General features: G+C 33.9%; 1 protein-coding gene across 4 annotated transcripts in view; it reads left to right on the top strand.

Moving 5' to 3' along the window:
- The window catches only part of OPHN1 (oligophrenin 1), a 634,131-nt gene that overhangs the window by 330,217 nt on the left and 287,075 nt on the right, over window positions 1-16,839 (top strand). For all 4 annotated transcript variants that reach the window (XM_057495710.1, XM_057495709.1, XM_057495712.1 and 1 more), the window contains one exon: window positions 15,525-15,609. In XM_057495710.1, the coding sequence (XP_057351693.1) occupies window positions 15,525-15,609 (85 nt within the window). The remainder of the gene's footprint in view (window positions 1-15,524; window positions 15,610-16,839) is intronic.

Here is a 16,839-nt window from a genome sequence, read left to right as displayed (position 1 = left end):
GTAGAGTCTGGGAATCTTTATTTTTTTAAAAATTCTCTAGTTGCTTTCGGTGGCCTGATATGCAGACATTTTTTTGGAACTACTATTTGATGTGATTAAATCATTGGTCGGAGATTACTGGAAGATAGTGGCTTGTGTTTGTTCTTAGGTCGTGGCTTCAGCCAATTTCAACCACTTTGGCAGTCTACATTCCACGTACCTACATACTCACATTTTGGTGATCTATATACACATACCCATACATATTTATATGTGTGAGTATTCATGGTTATGGTGCCAAAGTTTGCCAAGAGTTTCAGAACAGGCTAGGTATCTTTGCCTGGAATTTCACATGCTTCTTCATTTGCTAACTTCAGTCAGAAGCAATGAGACAAAAATTAAAATTCACACAAATAAATGTTCAACTTTCAATTAATGCTCTTTATACATTTGTAACATTTAATCTTCTGAGGATTTTGGAGCTTAAAAATGCACTAATACATACTGTATATGTACTTTTCTTCTGAAGCATTTAAAAGTAAGTTTCAGATGTGATAACCCTTTGCTCTTAAACACTTCAGTGTATATTTCCTAAAAATAAGGAAATTATCTTGCATAACCATAATGTCTCAATTATTAAAATTATTAAAGTGAAGAAATTAACATTGATACGATACTTAAATTATCTAACATACAGTCCTTATTAATTCACCAGCTGTTCCAATAATGTCCTTTAATAGCAAAAAAGAATATTAGATCATGTGTTACCTTTGGTTTTCATATTACTTTAGTCTCTTTACTCTGAAAGAGCTCCTTAGTCTTTCTTTTATGACCTTGACATTTTTGAAGACTATAGGTCAGTGATTTTGTATAATATACCTCATTTTGGGCTTGCCTGCTATTTCCTTAAGCTTAGGTTCAGGTTATGCATTTTGCACAGGAATACCACAGAAGTAATTTGTGCCTGTACAACGTATCAGAAGGCACATGATACCTTTATGCCCTTACTGGTGATGTTAATTTTGATCTTTGGTTTAACTATTCAGCCAGGTTTCTCCACTGTAATGTTACTATTCTTCCCTTTGGAATGAATGAATAAGGAATTTGTAGGAAAGTATTGAGATTATCCTTTTTCTCATCAAACTCTCCCACTAATTTCACTATTCATAGTGCTTGGTTAAATTATTACTGTTTCTATGATAGCTACAAAATGGTGATTCCACCACTCCTTCTACATTTATTAGTTGGCATTCTACTAAAAAATAGAGCTTTTTCTTATCATTTATTCATTAATAGCAGTATGTATCATGGATTCTTTTTCATTCAGTGCATTACAATCCATTGCTATTATTACTTTTATGCTCTGATCTTCATATATTTGGCCCATGGGAGCCTCTTCAAGCTGCATTCCCTGTCCTTTTTACATTTCCTTTCATTTTCTGAGCACTTCTTTACTTTCTGGCACAAGAAGGAATTCTAGTCATATACTTTGCCATCCCCAGCCCTGGTTCAGCCATTTCTATAAGAAGTCCTTGTTCCTTCTTAATGGTGAAAAGTATTTAGAAACCAAGATATGGGTACTAGGTGTACTCATTTCTACTGGGGTTTCATTGCTTCTAGGTCCTCTTAGCGTTCAGCACATACATACGTATATATGTTTATATATCTATGGTATATAAAAATCATGAATTCATTTTGTTACCTTTAATTCCAGTCTAATGCTATGTGGTTCATAAAGCCTTTCTCCTTCCTATGTTTGTAATTATCTTCTCAGACAGTGAGAAACTTGGCTTCCATTATTGAAAAAATATTTACAACTTTACATAGTACTAGAATACACAGAAAGTAATTTAAGAATTGGTGACCCATACCTCTTTAAAAAACAAACTTAATAATTAGGCTTCAATATTTGTTTTTATTTCTTTTGACCTTAAGCTTGAAGGTATACAGTCAGAATGCTCTGTTCACAAATTGCTTGGATTATCCACACTCCCTGACACTGACACTGGCCTCGTATGTTGTGGTGTTCTTAAAAATGCAGTTAGTTTGATCTCTGTTTCTATTCTGTTGTAGTCTTTCTCCTGTCCCTTTGCTTTTTTCTAATTTTTTGAGTATATGAAACTTTAACATGGATGCAAAAGCCAGAATTTTACAAAAAAGTTTTATTCAAGAGAACTGTCACTTCTCCCAAGTTTTTTCTACTCCATTCCCATCCCTCATCTCTTCTATGAGTTCCCATCCAAACCCTGAAGATAACAAGTCTCATTAATGTCTGTTTTATCCTTCCTATTTTGCTTGTTTTATAAATGAGAAAATGTATACAGTAGTCTACTCTTATCCACAAGACCCCCAGTGGATGCCTGAAACCATGGGTAGTACTGAATCTTATGTATTCTATGTTTTTTCCTATCCATACATACTTATGATAAAGTTTAATTTATAAATTAGGCACAGTAAGAGATTAACAACAATAACTGATAATAAAATAGAACAATCATAACAGTATACTGTAATAAGTTGTGGGAATGTGGACTCTCTCTGTTAATGTATCTTATTGTACTGTACTCACCCTTCTTGTTATGATGTGAGATGATTGTGTGTCTACGTGATGACATGAAGTGAGGTGAATTGTGATGTAGCATTCAGCACTCTGACAATAGTCAGAAGGAGGACCATCTATATTTGGACTGTGGCTGACTGCAGGTGACTGCAAGTGCAGAAAGCAAAACCACAGATAAGGGAGAACTACTGTATACATTTTCTCATCCCCATCCTTCTTTCTTACACAAAAAGTAGCACACAATTCTCTTCTAAAAACTTAACAGTACATCCTGGAAACCACCCTACATAAGCTTATAGAGGACTTCCTTACTCTTTTTTATAGCTGCAGAGTACTCTGTTATATGGATGTTTATTCAACTGCTGTCCTATGTAGGGAAACTCAGGTTATTTCCAGTATCTTGCATGTAACAAACACTTCTATAATGATTAACCTTTACACATATATTTTCATAATTGTTGAAGGCAGATATATCTTCAGGGAAAAAAATTATCAGAAGTGGGATTTCTGGGGCAAAATGTAAGTATTATGTAGTTTTTAGTAGATATTCGCAAATTCCTCTCTAGAAGGTTTGTGCCAGTTTGCATTTCCACCAGCAATATATGAACGTGCCCATTTCCCATAGCATTGTCACCAGAATATATTCTTACAATTAAAATTTTTTCAGTCTGATAGATGCACAGTTTTAACTTGCACTTATCTTCTTAGAAGAGAGGCTAGACTTCTTTTCACATGCTTAATGGTACACACACAGGCACACACAGATGTATATATGCTGTGTGTGTGAATTGTCTGTTCATGTCCTTTTGACCCTTTATCCATCAGGTTATTTATTTTTTTGCCTCTCAGTAATTGAATTATTTATATATTAGGGATATTTGCCCTTTATATGCTAAATATATACTGCAAATATTTTCTCCCAGTTTGTCAGTTATCATTTGATATTATTTATGATAGCTATAACATACATTTTTAAAAAATTAGGTAGTGAAATATATCAATATTTTATTATATTGCTTCTGGATTTAGAATCAGTTAAGTCTTAGTATTTTCCTACACTCAAGATATTGACAGAACAATCTGGGTTTTCTTCTGGTACTTTAGTGGTTTCATTTTTTATATTTAGATCTCTGATCCATTTAAGAGTTAATTTTATATATGGTATGAAATATGGATATAATTTTATCTCTCTTCAAATAGCTAATATTATCTTTCTCTAGATAGTGTGTTTTAGTTTTAATGTCTGGGAGAGCTAGAAAAATGTACTTTTTCTTTTCAGTTTTCTCATGGCCATTCTTGCATGTTTATGTTTCATATATTAACTTTAGTATCAACCTGACTAGCCACATATAAAAGGTTGTTGGTGCTTTTATTGGAATTGTGTTTAATTTATACATTAGGGAAAATTTACTTTTTTATCGCATTTAGTCATGTTATCTAAGAAAAAGTGACATTTTTCCATTTGTTCAAGTCTTTTTTATGTTGTTTTCCTTGTGTACTTGTTACACATTTCTCAGTAGGTTTATTTCTAAGGATTTAATCTTTTTTGCTGCTGTTGTAAATGAGATTTCCTATACTGTTATTATTTCTAACTGGTTATTGTTTGTATATTTGAAGGCTGTTCATTTCTGTATGTTTACTTTATATTTTGATGCCTAACTGAATACTTAAATTGTTTTAATTAAGTTTATCATTTATTCTCTAGATTTTGCAGGTATAATTTTATACTATCTGCAAATAGAGATAGTGTTCCTTCTTTTTTCCAATTCTTAGGCACCTCTGTGTGTGTGTGTGTGTGTGTACATGAGTGTATTTCATCATGTTCAGAATGCTAACCTGTAAATTACTAATTTTAACTTTTTTTGAGTCATGAATGGGTGTTGAATTTTGTTGAAGTCTTTTCAACATCCTTAGAGATAATCATGATTTTTCTTTACATTTGTTAAAATGGCATATTATATAAATGAATATCTTAATATTGAACCATTCTTGCATTTCTTCAATAAATTCAATTTGGCCATAGTATATAATTGTCTTAATATGGTATTGGATCCTGTTCACTAGTATTTTATTTTGAATTTTTGTATCATTATTCATAGGTGATATTGTTCTTTTTCTGGTATTATCTTTATCTGATTTTGTTATCAATATTACACTTGTTTATACAAACAATTGCAGCATTTTCCTTTGTTGTCAATGGCCCAAAAAAATGTATGGCTCATTAAGACTCTGTTCTTTGAATGTTTGGTGGAATTTCCACTGTTTCTTAGTGTATGTACACATGCACTAGTTTGGTGTTAACTTCCTCTGTTTCTACCTTGGAAAATTATCTGTTTGAGCTTGGTCAATCTTGGTAAAATTTCATCTGTACTTTAAAATGTATTAGCATTAAGTTCTTCAGATTAGTCTCATGTCTTTAAAATTTCTTGTTTCAATGGTTTTCTCCTTTTTGTTTATCTGTACTTTATTGTATACTTCCTTTTTTGATATAGTTAGCTTGTGGCTTATCTATTTTGTTAGTTTTTTTTTAAAAAACAATTTGTCAATTATGTCTACTGTTTTTCTATACTCTGCCTCATTAATTTCTGCTCTTTTTTGTTTTTCCTTTCTTGATCTTTCTTTTGGTTTGCTTTGTTGTTCTTTCCTTAGCTTTTTGAGTTGAGAATTTAATTTATTTCATTTTATTGTTAGTGATTTTTCCCCCTTATTATCTCATTAAATGTAGTTCATAGGTTTTCATCATCATGGTGGAGTTTTATTAAACTTTTTGTGATTTTAGTTTGTATTTCTTCCTTTACTCAAGAATTATTTAATAGAAAGTTTAAAAATTTCCAGGTAGAATGGATTTAAAAATGAGATCTGGTTTTATTGCATTATGAGTACAGAATGTAATATTTTAACTTATGGAACTTACTGTTATGTTTGTGACAATATGAAATCACTTTTTGTGAGTGTTTCGTTTGCACTTGAGAAGAAATGTCTTTATTAACAAGGTATGTAATTTGATATATATCTGTAAGAATGACCTTATTGATTGTTATTTAGATCTTCTATATCCTTACTTGTCTACTTGATATGTTGTGTAAAGAAAATGTCATGTTAAAGTCTCTTATTACTAGTGTTTCTGTTGACATCTCCTTGAATCTCCTGTATTTTTGCTTTATAAAGTTGCTTGATGTGTTATTTGATTCACAGATATTAATAGCTGTTCTATTCTCATTTTGACTATGACTTTTGGCATTGAGAAATGTCCTTTGTCTAATTTAATGCTTTTTGACTTGAGGTCTACTTTTTCTGATATTGATACTATTTGTCTGGTAGATCTTTGCCCATTCCTTAATTTTCCTGTTTTGCATCACTTCCCTTTGTCCACTCAATAGTCAAAGGGTGTCTCTCCCTTACATTTTGCTGTCTTCTTTCCTAGAAGTAATACCTTTCAAGGACTGCCTTCTGAAGACTGCTTAGAACACTCTTCCCTAAGTGCTCTGATCAGCCCTGACTTTTTTTTAGTAATTTTACACTTTTTGTACACTTTGTCTTTCTGGTGAGGTTTTTAGATTAATCTTAAGCCTATAGCCCCCTTATCTTTTCATGAGTGAACTTTTTCTAGCATTTCCCTTGCTCCCTGAAAAGGTTTGTGGAGAAGGAATATGAATGAAAGCTCTCTGGGATTTGGTGCTCATTTTCCTGCTTATTAGTAATTTGGAATTTGGGTGGTCTCTGTGTTTTTGTTATGCGGAGGTCATGGCTTTATGTATTTTTTTTTCTGGTGGTTCTGTTGTTTATGGAAGATGTGTAGGGAAATTTAGATTTACATGGCCACCATTACCTCAATATAAGCATTTCGCACATGATTAGAAATACTTTGCAAATATTTTAATGGCTATATGATATTATGATAGATAAAAGAATGAAAACTTATCAGATCATTTCACTTGTTCCATTTTTGTGGTGACATATTTGTGGATGAGTTAATTCTGATGCATACTTTGGGTAGATTTGCTTAAGTAGAATTATTGCCTTGATGCTATAAATATTAATAATAATCTTGATATAATTTGGACCAAGGAAGAACCAGTAGGCAACAGATGGATTTATTTTAAGCTGCTAAGATAGCCTCTCCCCACATATACATCATGGATTAGGTTTGAAATATCTGGGAGGCACCAATGTGGCTATTTCTGGTGTTTACAGCTAGTATCTCTTCTGATTAATGTAATATAGATTATAATATTTGTTACTCTATGGATATATTGTCTTTTATCATTGTACTTGGGACACATATGTTTCATATCCAGTAATCAGGAACAAATGGCCTTTCTTCCAGCTGTGCTTTAGTCTGGCATCCCTTGCTAATTGTGGTTTTATGACTGAAGAAGAGAGATGAGCAAGAGCCTAAAACACAGTTGTCAAGACTGTAACTTGGTGAAACTTTTCAATCCTCATATTAGTCATTACTGACTTGGTGACTTGTATCAAAGCCTGATGAGCTCATTTCTGCCTGCACTTTCTACTAGTCACTTCTCTTTCTTCCTCTCACTTGCTCAGTTTTATCAACTGCAAGCAATCAAAGTGATTTTACTATTCATGTTCCCATATATTCACAGTAATATGATATAATTGCTTTCTCAATTAATTAGGTCACTCTGACATGACTCATGTTTTAGAGGAGCCACTGTAACTTCCTTGCTATTGTGGCTTGCTTCTTTTGTTTGTTTTGTCTCTAAACATAATGAAAGACCATTGTGCCCTCATTTGGAGTCATGGTTAGAACTTTGACCAAGATATTTCTATGATTATTTTTCTTCCCAATCTTATTATCTGTTGCATTACATAACAGAATCATCCTCATTCTAGAATCACCTTTGAAAAGTTATTTAAAAAACCCCACAAATTCCCAGTACTAATCCTGGACCCATGAATCAATGTCTTGTCTTGGAATACAGGGATCTGCATTTCACAAAGCTCCCCAAATGACTCTCATGCAGTATGGCACCTGATGATAGGCTCATTTTGAGGATGCATCCTTGTAGTGCATGTTCTACATTAAATCATGACTCCAGTACACCTCTCAAGTGGTCATCTCTGTTTCAGTTTCTAGAATTTGTCACTGCTGCAATGTATCCATGGCATGGTTCCGTGTGCATTCAAACAGTCATTTTCTATTACATCAGAAAGTCATTATCTGACTAATAGTCTATAAAAATTTGTGTTTTCTGTCAGTTAATAGATTTTTTTTAACATCTTGACTCTTCCATTCCTTTAAAATTTAACATATTGTTTGGCTGTGAAATAGGGATCTAACAGTTTTTTCCCAAATAGTTAATTTTCTAAGCTTCATGAATTGAGCACCTCTTTTGTTTTTTCATTAGTTTATAATGCTGCTTTCAATGTATGTTAAATTATTGCATTTACATTATGGTCTTTTCCTTAGCTCTTCATTTTTTGCACTGTTCTGACTATTCTTATACTAATATAACCTTGTTGATATTTATCATCAACCATTTTCAAGTAGCAAAAATTCTTCCCAATTATTCTTCTTTTAAAAAACTGTTTCCGTAATTTTTGCTAGTTCATTGTTCCATGTAAACTTTAGAATTATTTTATCATGTTCCAGAAAATGTAGGTTTGTATTTAGTTTTAATGGTATTAAATATATTACTTAATTGGAATTGAGTTGACTTTTCAATATTTAGTTTTCCTATCCAGAGTCGCAGTATTTTATTTTCATTTATGCAGGTTTTCTTTTTGTGTTTTATACTTTTCTTTAGATAAGTCCTAAATAGTCATGGATATTTATTCCTAGGTTAGATTGATTATATAAATACCATATGCATGCGTACACACACACAGTGACATTTCTTCTATTACATTTTTGAACTGGTTATTGCTATTACATGGGATGGTTATGATTTTTGTATATTTTCTAACCAGGAGTTTTAACAAGATTTATTGTGGATTTTAACAATTTTTCAGTTGTTTATCTTGGGTTTGTCAGGTAGACAGTTATAGATAAATAGTGATTACTCTATGTCCTTTCCAATAGCTTTAACTTTTTTGTTTCTGTTTCTTGTTTTAATACATTCTATAGCCTAGTGGATCACCACTCTTGCCATTCACTAAAATCACCTGGGGAGTCAAAAAACAACCAAAGATTATGATTTAATTCATATAATGTACAGCCTGGACATGGTCATTTTTAAAAGCTTCTCAGGTGTTTCTAGAAGCTAAATTTGAGAATCATTGTTCTAGACACTCTGACCTAATGACAAGTAATGGTGAAAGTAAGATTCCTTTCTAGTTTCTGATCTTAAGCTTCTAGTATTTTACCATAGATTACAATATTAACTGATCATTTGAGACAGATTTATTGGTGTGCTGGAGGCAGTTTATACTGCCTCTAATACCTAATTGTGCTTATCTTTTCCCAACTTCAAGTTCATTGACATCTCACTGATAGCTTGAAATTGTCCCTACACCTACCCCACACCTATAGAAATTGGCAATTATTACAAATCAAGCTTCCCCTCCTCCCCCAGCCAACCTGGTCATTAATCATTTACCAGCATATCACTGTAGATCTTTCTTGGGTTAAAGAAGTATCCTTCTATTTCTAGGCTACAAATGATTTTTATCTTCATTACTATTTGAATTTCATTGTAGCCACCTTTGATCATATTGACAACTTATATCAGCAAAGTTTTTAAAATCTTCTATTTCTCACAGTAAATGTTTTTACAGAGAAATGCCTGTATTCTGGTTCTTCAGGGTATTTCCCATCTTTTGAACTACATTGACATTTCCTAGACCTAATAACTTCAGCTTGTTTTCTATGACATTATAGACAAGCAGGAGTCAAATTTGGGTTTTTAAGATACTGGTATGAGTTATTGCCCAAAACTTTCAGGTCCAAATGAGAAAAATGGGATAAATTACTCCAATAGTCACAGTTGTAGTGAACCAAGGTTCAGAGGGTAGTGTGTTTGATTGGAAAAGAACAGTTCAGTCACTAACCTAGCGAATAGATGGACTGCATGTTCTTCAGATAATCCTCCATAAATACTACCTGGTCACGAAGATGTGTGTAAGAATTAAGCACTATTATCTGCTGCTGTTTTGTTCCTTCAGTTTTGCTTCATTGTTATACTCCACAAATGAGGGAAATAACTTGGTACTAGACTCCAAGAAGGGGCTAGCAGTTACCAAAGGGGGTGGGTGGGGGAGGATGGGTGGGAAGGGAGGGAGAAGGAGATTGAGGGGTATTATGATTGGCACACATGGTGTGTAGGGGGTCAAGGGGAAGACAGGTAGCACAGAGAAGGCAAATAGTGACTCTGTGGCATCTTACTACACTGATGGACAGTGACTGCAATGGGGTATGTGGGAGACCTCGATAATACGGGTGAACGTAGTAACTACATTGTTTTTCATGTGAAACCTTCATAAGAGTGTATATCAATAATACCATAATAAAAAGTAAAAAGAAAGAAAAAAAAGAATTAGGCAGTACAAAGCTGGAATTGGCATTCTCTGTGAAGTTATTGGAATGCAGAAATCATCATTTTGTCAGTTACATGCAGACCTGTATGTTTTGCAGTCAAGTGAGCTGAAACTGGGGTGGACAACCTTTTATGAACATTAAGCAACCTACATAGTACACAGGCTAAATTGATAGCCACTATACTTTCATTGAGAATGGAAGAGGCCTTGGGCAGGGCCGAGATTTTACACAAATAAGGCCACAATATGCCTCGGAATATGCCCATTACCAATTTATATAGGAGGATATTTTTCTCATTTCAGCAACTGAAATGCTGATTTCTATAGCCAGGATTCTTTTTTTTCCCCTTGCAGAAGGATGAAGCCTACCTGTTATGTGCCAGACACTGTTCTGGGAGAAAAGGGTTATGTCAGGTGACTGGAGAAGCACAGGCATGGCTGAAGTGACTGCTCCTCTGGAGGGCACAGGCAGTAAACCTTGGGAGTATAATCACAGTGTGTTCTCTGCCAGCATACAGTGTGCAAGAGCTGTGGTAATATGGCTACCTCCACATATATTTTGATGGATAGAGACAAAGGGCTGCTGTAAGGGCAGGACCCCCACAATTAGCCCCCACTAGGGCATTGACCAGTGGAGGTGTGGAGGCAGGGCTGCCTCCATTATCCTAAGCTAGTAAAATGACCTGTATATAGTTCCAGCCTGGGAAAGCTCCAGGCACTTGACTCTAACATAGGAGAGCTGCAGGGTTGGGCTGCACCCAGCAAAGCCATGGGCTGCCCAAAGTCTTGGTAATAGGACCACTACCCAAGTGGTCCTTAAGGAGTCTAAAGGTGGGATTCCCACCCTAGTGGGCCTTAAGGTTTTAGACTTGCTCAGAACCTGTTACTCCTTTCTTCTTCCCCATTTCTCCCTTTCCTATGCCTGTTCTACCATTGTATTTGGGAATCTGCTAACTTGTTTGATGTCACAGGTTCACAGCTGGAGAGTAGTTTGCCTCAGGATGAATTATCTTACCCATATCTGATTTAGATGATATTGAGATGAGACATTGCACTTAGACTTTTGAGTTGATACTAGAAAGAGTTCACTTTTGGGGGTAAAGGGATGAAATGAATGCATTTTGCATGCAAGAAAGACATGAATTTGGAAGGCTAGAGGCAAAAGGCTGTGGTCTGAATGTGTCCCCCTAAAATCCTTATGTTGAAGATTAATCCCCAAAGGTAATGGTATTAGGAGGTGGGGCCTTTGGGAGGTGATTAAGTCATGAGGGCTCTGCCTTCATGGGATTGGTAGTCTTATAAGAGACTCCAGAGAGATCCTTGCCCCTTCCATCATGTCAGGACATAGCAAGAAGTCTGCAGGCTACATCCAGAACAGGGCCTTCAGTAGAACCTGACCATGCTGGTACCCTGATCTTGGACTTCAAACTCCCAGAACTGTGAAAAATAAATTTTCACTCTTTATAAGCTACCCAATCTCTGGTATTTTGTTATAGTAGCCTGAACTAAGACACTCACACTATTTTAATTACTGTAGCTTTATAATAAGTCTTGAATTTGGATAATGTCAGTCCTTAGAGTCTGTTCTTTTTTGATATTGTATTGCTTATTGTCTCTTTGCCCTTCCATATAAACTTTTGGGTCAGTTTTTGATATCCACAAGAGAACTGGATAGGATTTTCATTTGGATTGCATTGAATAATATATAGATAAAATTGAGAAGAACTGGCATATTGAGTCTTCCTACCCATGCATATGGAATATCTCTATATTTATTTAGCTCAATGATTTATTTTATCAGGGTTTTGTAGTCTTCTTCATATAGACTTTGTCCATATTTTGTCAGATTTATACCTAAGTATTTAATTTTCCCACTAATGCAAGAAAGAAAAAAGTTTTTAATTTCATATTCCAATTGTCCAATTGCTGGTATATGAGAAAGCAGTTGACTTTTGTTTATTAACCTTGTATCCTACAACCTTGTTATAATTGTTCATTAGTTCCAGGATTTTTGTTGTTGTTGATTGTTTGGAATGTTCTATATAGACAATCAATAAATCTGTGAACAAAGACAGTTTTAATTTTTCCTCCCCAATTTATACTTCCCAAAGTATACCTTTCACTTCTTTTCTTTTCTTTTTTTTTTTTTATTTCATGAACTGGGATTCCCAGTGTGATGTTGAATAGGAGTGGTGATAGGACATCTTTGCTTTGTTCCTGATCTTAAGGGAAAAGTAATTCTATCTTTCACTATTATGTATAATGTTAGCTGTATGTTTTTTGCAGATACTCTTTATCAAGTTGAAGAAGTCTCCTTCTATCCTTAGTTTACTGAAGGTTTTTATCATAAATGGGTATTAGATTTGTCAAATGTTTTTCCTGCAATGTTTTCTATTGATATGATAATATGCTTTTTCTTCTTTAGTTTATTGATATGATGGACTATATTAATTGATTTTTGAAAGTGGAATCAGCCGTACATACCTGCAGTAAATCCACACTTGGTCGTGGGGTTTATACAGTGTTGTATTCTATTTACTAATATTTTGCTCATGATTTTTGCATTTATATTCATAAGAATATTTCACCTGTACTTTTCCTTTATCATAATATCTTTATGAGGTTTTGGTATTAAAGTAATTCTGGCTTCATAGAATGAGTTAGTAAATAATCTCTTTGCTTCTATTTCCTGGAAAACATTGCAGAGAATTGGTATAATTTCTTCCTTAAATGTTTTATAAGATTTACTGGTGAGCCCATCTGGGCCTGGTGCTTTCTGTTTTAGCAGGATATGAATTGTTGATTCAATTTATTTAGTAGATATCAACCTATTAAGATTGTTTCTTTTTGTGTGAATTTTGGTTTATCGTATCTTTGGAGGAATTGGTCCATTTCATTGCGGTTATCATGTTTATAAGAATAAAGCTGTTCATACTGTTCCTTTGTTTTCCTTTCAATGTCCATGGGATCAATAGTGATTGTCCCTCTTTCATTCCTGATTAGTGATTTGTTTCTTCTCTTTTTCTTAATTAATCTGGTTAGAGTTTTATCAGTTTTCTTGATCTTTTCAAAGAACCACCTTTTGGTCTTGTTGATTTTCTCTCTTGATTTCCTGTTTTCAATTTCATGAAAATCTGCCCTACTTTTTATTATTTCTGCTTCTATTGAATTTTTTTTCATAGTTTCATAAGGTGAAAGTTTATTGATTTCAGTTTGTCCATTTCTAACCTCATTTTACTTATCCATAAACTGAGTAGATTGTTATTTTGAACTTTCTCCTATTAGATGAACCAAGAAAAAGTGAATGAAAGGTTTTATTTACTATCACTTATTCCTCCTCTAATGCTCTTCCTTTCTTTATGAAGATCTGAGTTTTTGGCCTATATCCTTCTCTGTGATAAACTTCTTTTAATGTCTCTTGCAAGGCAGGTCTGTTAGTGACAAATTTCCTCAATGTTTGTTTATCTTATGTATTTATTTCTTTTTCACTTTTGAAAGACAATTTCACTGGGTAAAAAAATCCAGGCTGGTCACTTTTCTTTTCACACTAAATATTTCCATCCTCTCTTATCTTGCTTGCTTGGTTTTTTAAGAAAGTTGTGATGTAATTCTCATCTTTGTTTCTCCTCCAGGAAGGTGTTTTTTGTTTTTTGGGTTTTTTTTTTGCTTTTGGCTTCTATCAAAATGTTTTTTGTTTGTTTTGTATTTGTTTTGTTTAAATATGATATGCCTAGGTGTAGATTTTTTTGGTATATATCCTGCTTGGTGTTTTCTGAGATTCCTGGAATTGTGGTTTGCTTGTTGTCATTAGTTTTGGGAAATTCTCAGTCATTATTGCTTCAGATATTTCTGCTGTTCTTTCTTTGTTTTCCTCCTGTATTCTAATTACGCATATGTTGCGCTTTTCGTTATTGTCCCTCAGTTCTTGGATATTCTCTTGTCTTTTTCATTCTTTTTTCTCTCTGCATTTCAGTTTTGGAAGTTTGTATTGACATTTGTTCAAGTTCACTGATTATTTTCTTAGCTATGTCTATCTAATCCATTGATGTTTTCATCAGAGGAATTATTTTCTGTTTTGGTGTTTTTGGTTTCTAAATTTCCTTTTGGTTCTTTCTTAAAGCTTCCTTCTCTCTGTTTACATTAGCCATCTCCTCTTTTATGTTATCCACTTTATCCATTACAGTTCTTAGCATATTAATTATACTTGTTTTAAATTCTCAGTGTGATAATTCTAACAGACCTGCTGTATCTGAGTCTGGTTCTGAAGCTTGCTGTGTTTCTTCAAACTGTGTTTTTATCTTTTAGTATGTCTTGTAATTTTTTGTTACAAGCAAGACACAATATACTAGGTAAAAGGAACTGAAGTGAATAGGTCTTTAGTATGAAGTTTTGTTTATCTGGCTTGATTTTAACCTGTGTTTATTGTTTGCCATAACTGTAGGTGTCAGAGACTACACTTACCTCTGGTATTCTTGTTTTTATTTCCCCTGTTGTTTTTGGTTTTCCCTAGAAACTCAGTAAATATTACCTGAGAAGTGCAGTTCTTTTAATCATATCCCCCTGTTATTATCCAGGAGAACTACTGATGTGGTGGTAAGGTATGAGGGGAAGGGTAGCATTCTACAATACTGTGATTGTATTTCTGTCTTTTAGTGAGCTGTGCTCCTGGCCTATGACCTTCAAAGGCACTTCTCAGTTTTGTTTTAGTATTTCCCCTTAAAAGAGACAGGAAGACAAGCAAGGTCTGGGGTTGGATATTTCTCTTTTCCTAGGTCAGTTAAGCTCTTGTAAAACCCCAGTATTTTAGAGTCTGGTAAAACGTGTCTCTTGCAGGTAGGCCTTGTAAAGAGGAATGGAATGTTCTATGCATATTTTTAAATGGCTACTTTTCTTCTCCACCTCTCTGAAGCATAAAAACATGAGGCTATTATTCTCAGATCTTTACAGTGAGAACTTGATAGTGCTCCTGGATGTAAAAGTCATAAAGGTGTGGGGGTCCCCCTAGGACTGGGCCCCTTTAGAACTTTCAACTGTCAAACTTGTCTACACTGAGCCTCTAGTGATTTGTCAATTACAGATTTGATTTTCATAACACTGTATTGTTTCCCAAGGAGTTCTCTGCTCCTGGACTTCTGCTGTACTAAGTTTTGATACCCTGTATCTGCCTCTCTATCTCTTCAGTTCTGGGGACAGTAGTTTGCCTTATAATTTCAGTTCTCTGTCAAATATAAGAATTGATTTTCATTTTGTTCCACTTTTTTCTGGTTATGTGGATAGAATAGATGACTTCCCAGCTCCTTACATGCCTAACTGGAATGCAAGGAGATTTTTGAGACATCAAAGATGTGTTTGCTGTAAAGTTTCTGTCTCTTGAAATCTGCTTAGTATAACTATGTTTTAATTAACTTTATTTTTCTTTTAAAGGGGTAAAAATTGAGATCTTTTGGAACATTAATTTTTTTCTTATTTTTATTTTCTCAAATAGATTCTAAATGCCCAGGAGATGTTGATTTTCATAGTAGTGACTGGGATATTAAGACAATCACCAGCTCCTTGAAATTCTACCTCAGGTATGCCTGATATGATTTGGGACTCTGCTTTTTGCTATTCATAGTTGATGGAATTTGTCTGCACAGAGATTGGAGTTAATATGGTCCCAGTTTCAGGAGGTTGGATAAGAATTCTAAAGAAAGAGTGAAAACGATTTCTGTCAAAGAAGAATGTGCATTAGAAGATTTACTTTTAACCTGATAATTTAAGCAAAGGAAGTATCAGATAATACATTTGTTGTTGAAAAAGTGGCATAAAAATGACTATATAAAAAAAATCATGCCTTTAAAATAATTGAAGTTTTGCCATGGTACATAAAGCAGTGTCACAATGGGCTCACTAAAGTAAAATCAGGAGTTGTGACAATTCATGGTTATTAATTTGTTTGGGGGGAAAATAACCATTTAACAACATTAAGTTGCATTTGTGCAGACATAACATGTGTTTGTATGTGTGATGTGTTATATATTATGCATTAATCCTTATAATGGAAGTGAAAACCATGAAAATACAACCATTAAAGTGTTGTAACTGAATGAAGTGGCAGCAGTAGAAAAAACATTTAATTTATCAGCAAAATATAGGGATGCACAATGATGATAAATACATCATTCAGTTTATTGGCATAAATTTATTACATAAAATATTTCTGATATATATATATTAACTCATTCATTTCTTACCATTTTTTATGTCTCATAGTATGCACCATATTTTATGTGCTAAGATGTCTTATTTTCAGTTATTATACTCTTTAGGCATTAAGATAGATGCTTAAACTCTGGGAAATAGCATTAATCCAAAATAGATTGAATCCCAGATATTGCTGTGAATAACCTTCTGCCATACCATCATCTTAGAACTTTATATAAACACGAATACTCTTTCTAGGAGTATTTCTCCTGCATCTGCCAAAAAAAAAGAAAGGCAGTGTTGTTGTAGGGTTTCTTCTGTGCTAGGCAGTGTTCTAGTCATTTACATTGACAGTATAATTGTTTTCTCACAATAACCCTGTAATGTAAGTAAAACTATATTCATTTTACAGACAAGGACATTGGCATGCACTCCCTACCCCATGAAGTAATATCCATGGTCAGAGCTCATATTATGTGAACCTAAGTACCTCTTATTTCTAAGGCTACTGGTAATAGGGCATCTTTTCCCCTTCTTCCCCACCCAGGATCTGTGGTCTCCTTGGAGTTGCGTAGGTAATTTAGCAAAGACAGAGAGTATTTAACCAGTATGCATAC

The sequence above is a fragment of the Manis pentadactyla genome, chromosome X (assembly GCF_030020395.1).
Source record: "Manis pentadactyla isolate mManPen7 chromosome X, mManPen7.hap1, whole genome shotgun sequence".
Classification (NCBI taxonomy): domain Eukaryota; kingdom Metazoa; phylum Chordata; class Mammalia; order Pholidota; family Manidae; genus Manis; species Manis pentadactyla.
This window is presented reverse-complemented; position numbering and strand designations above follow the sequence as displayed.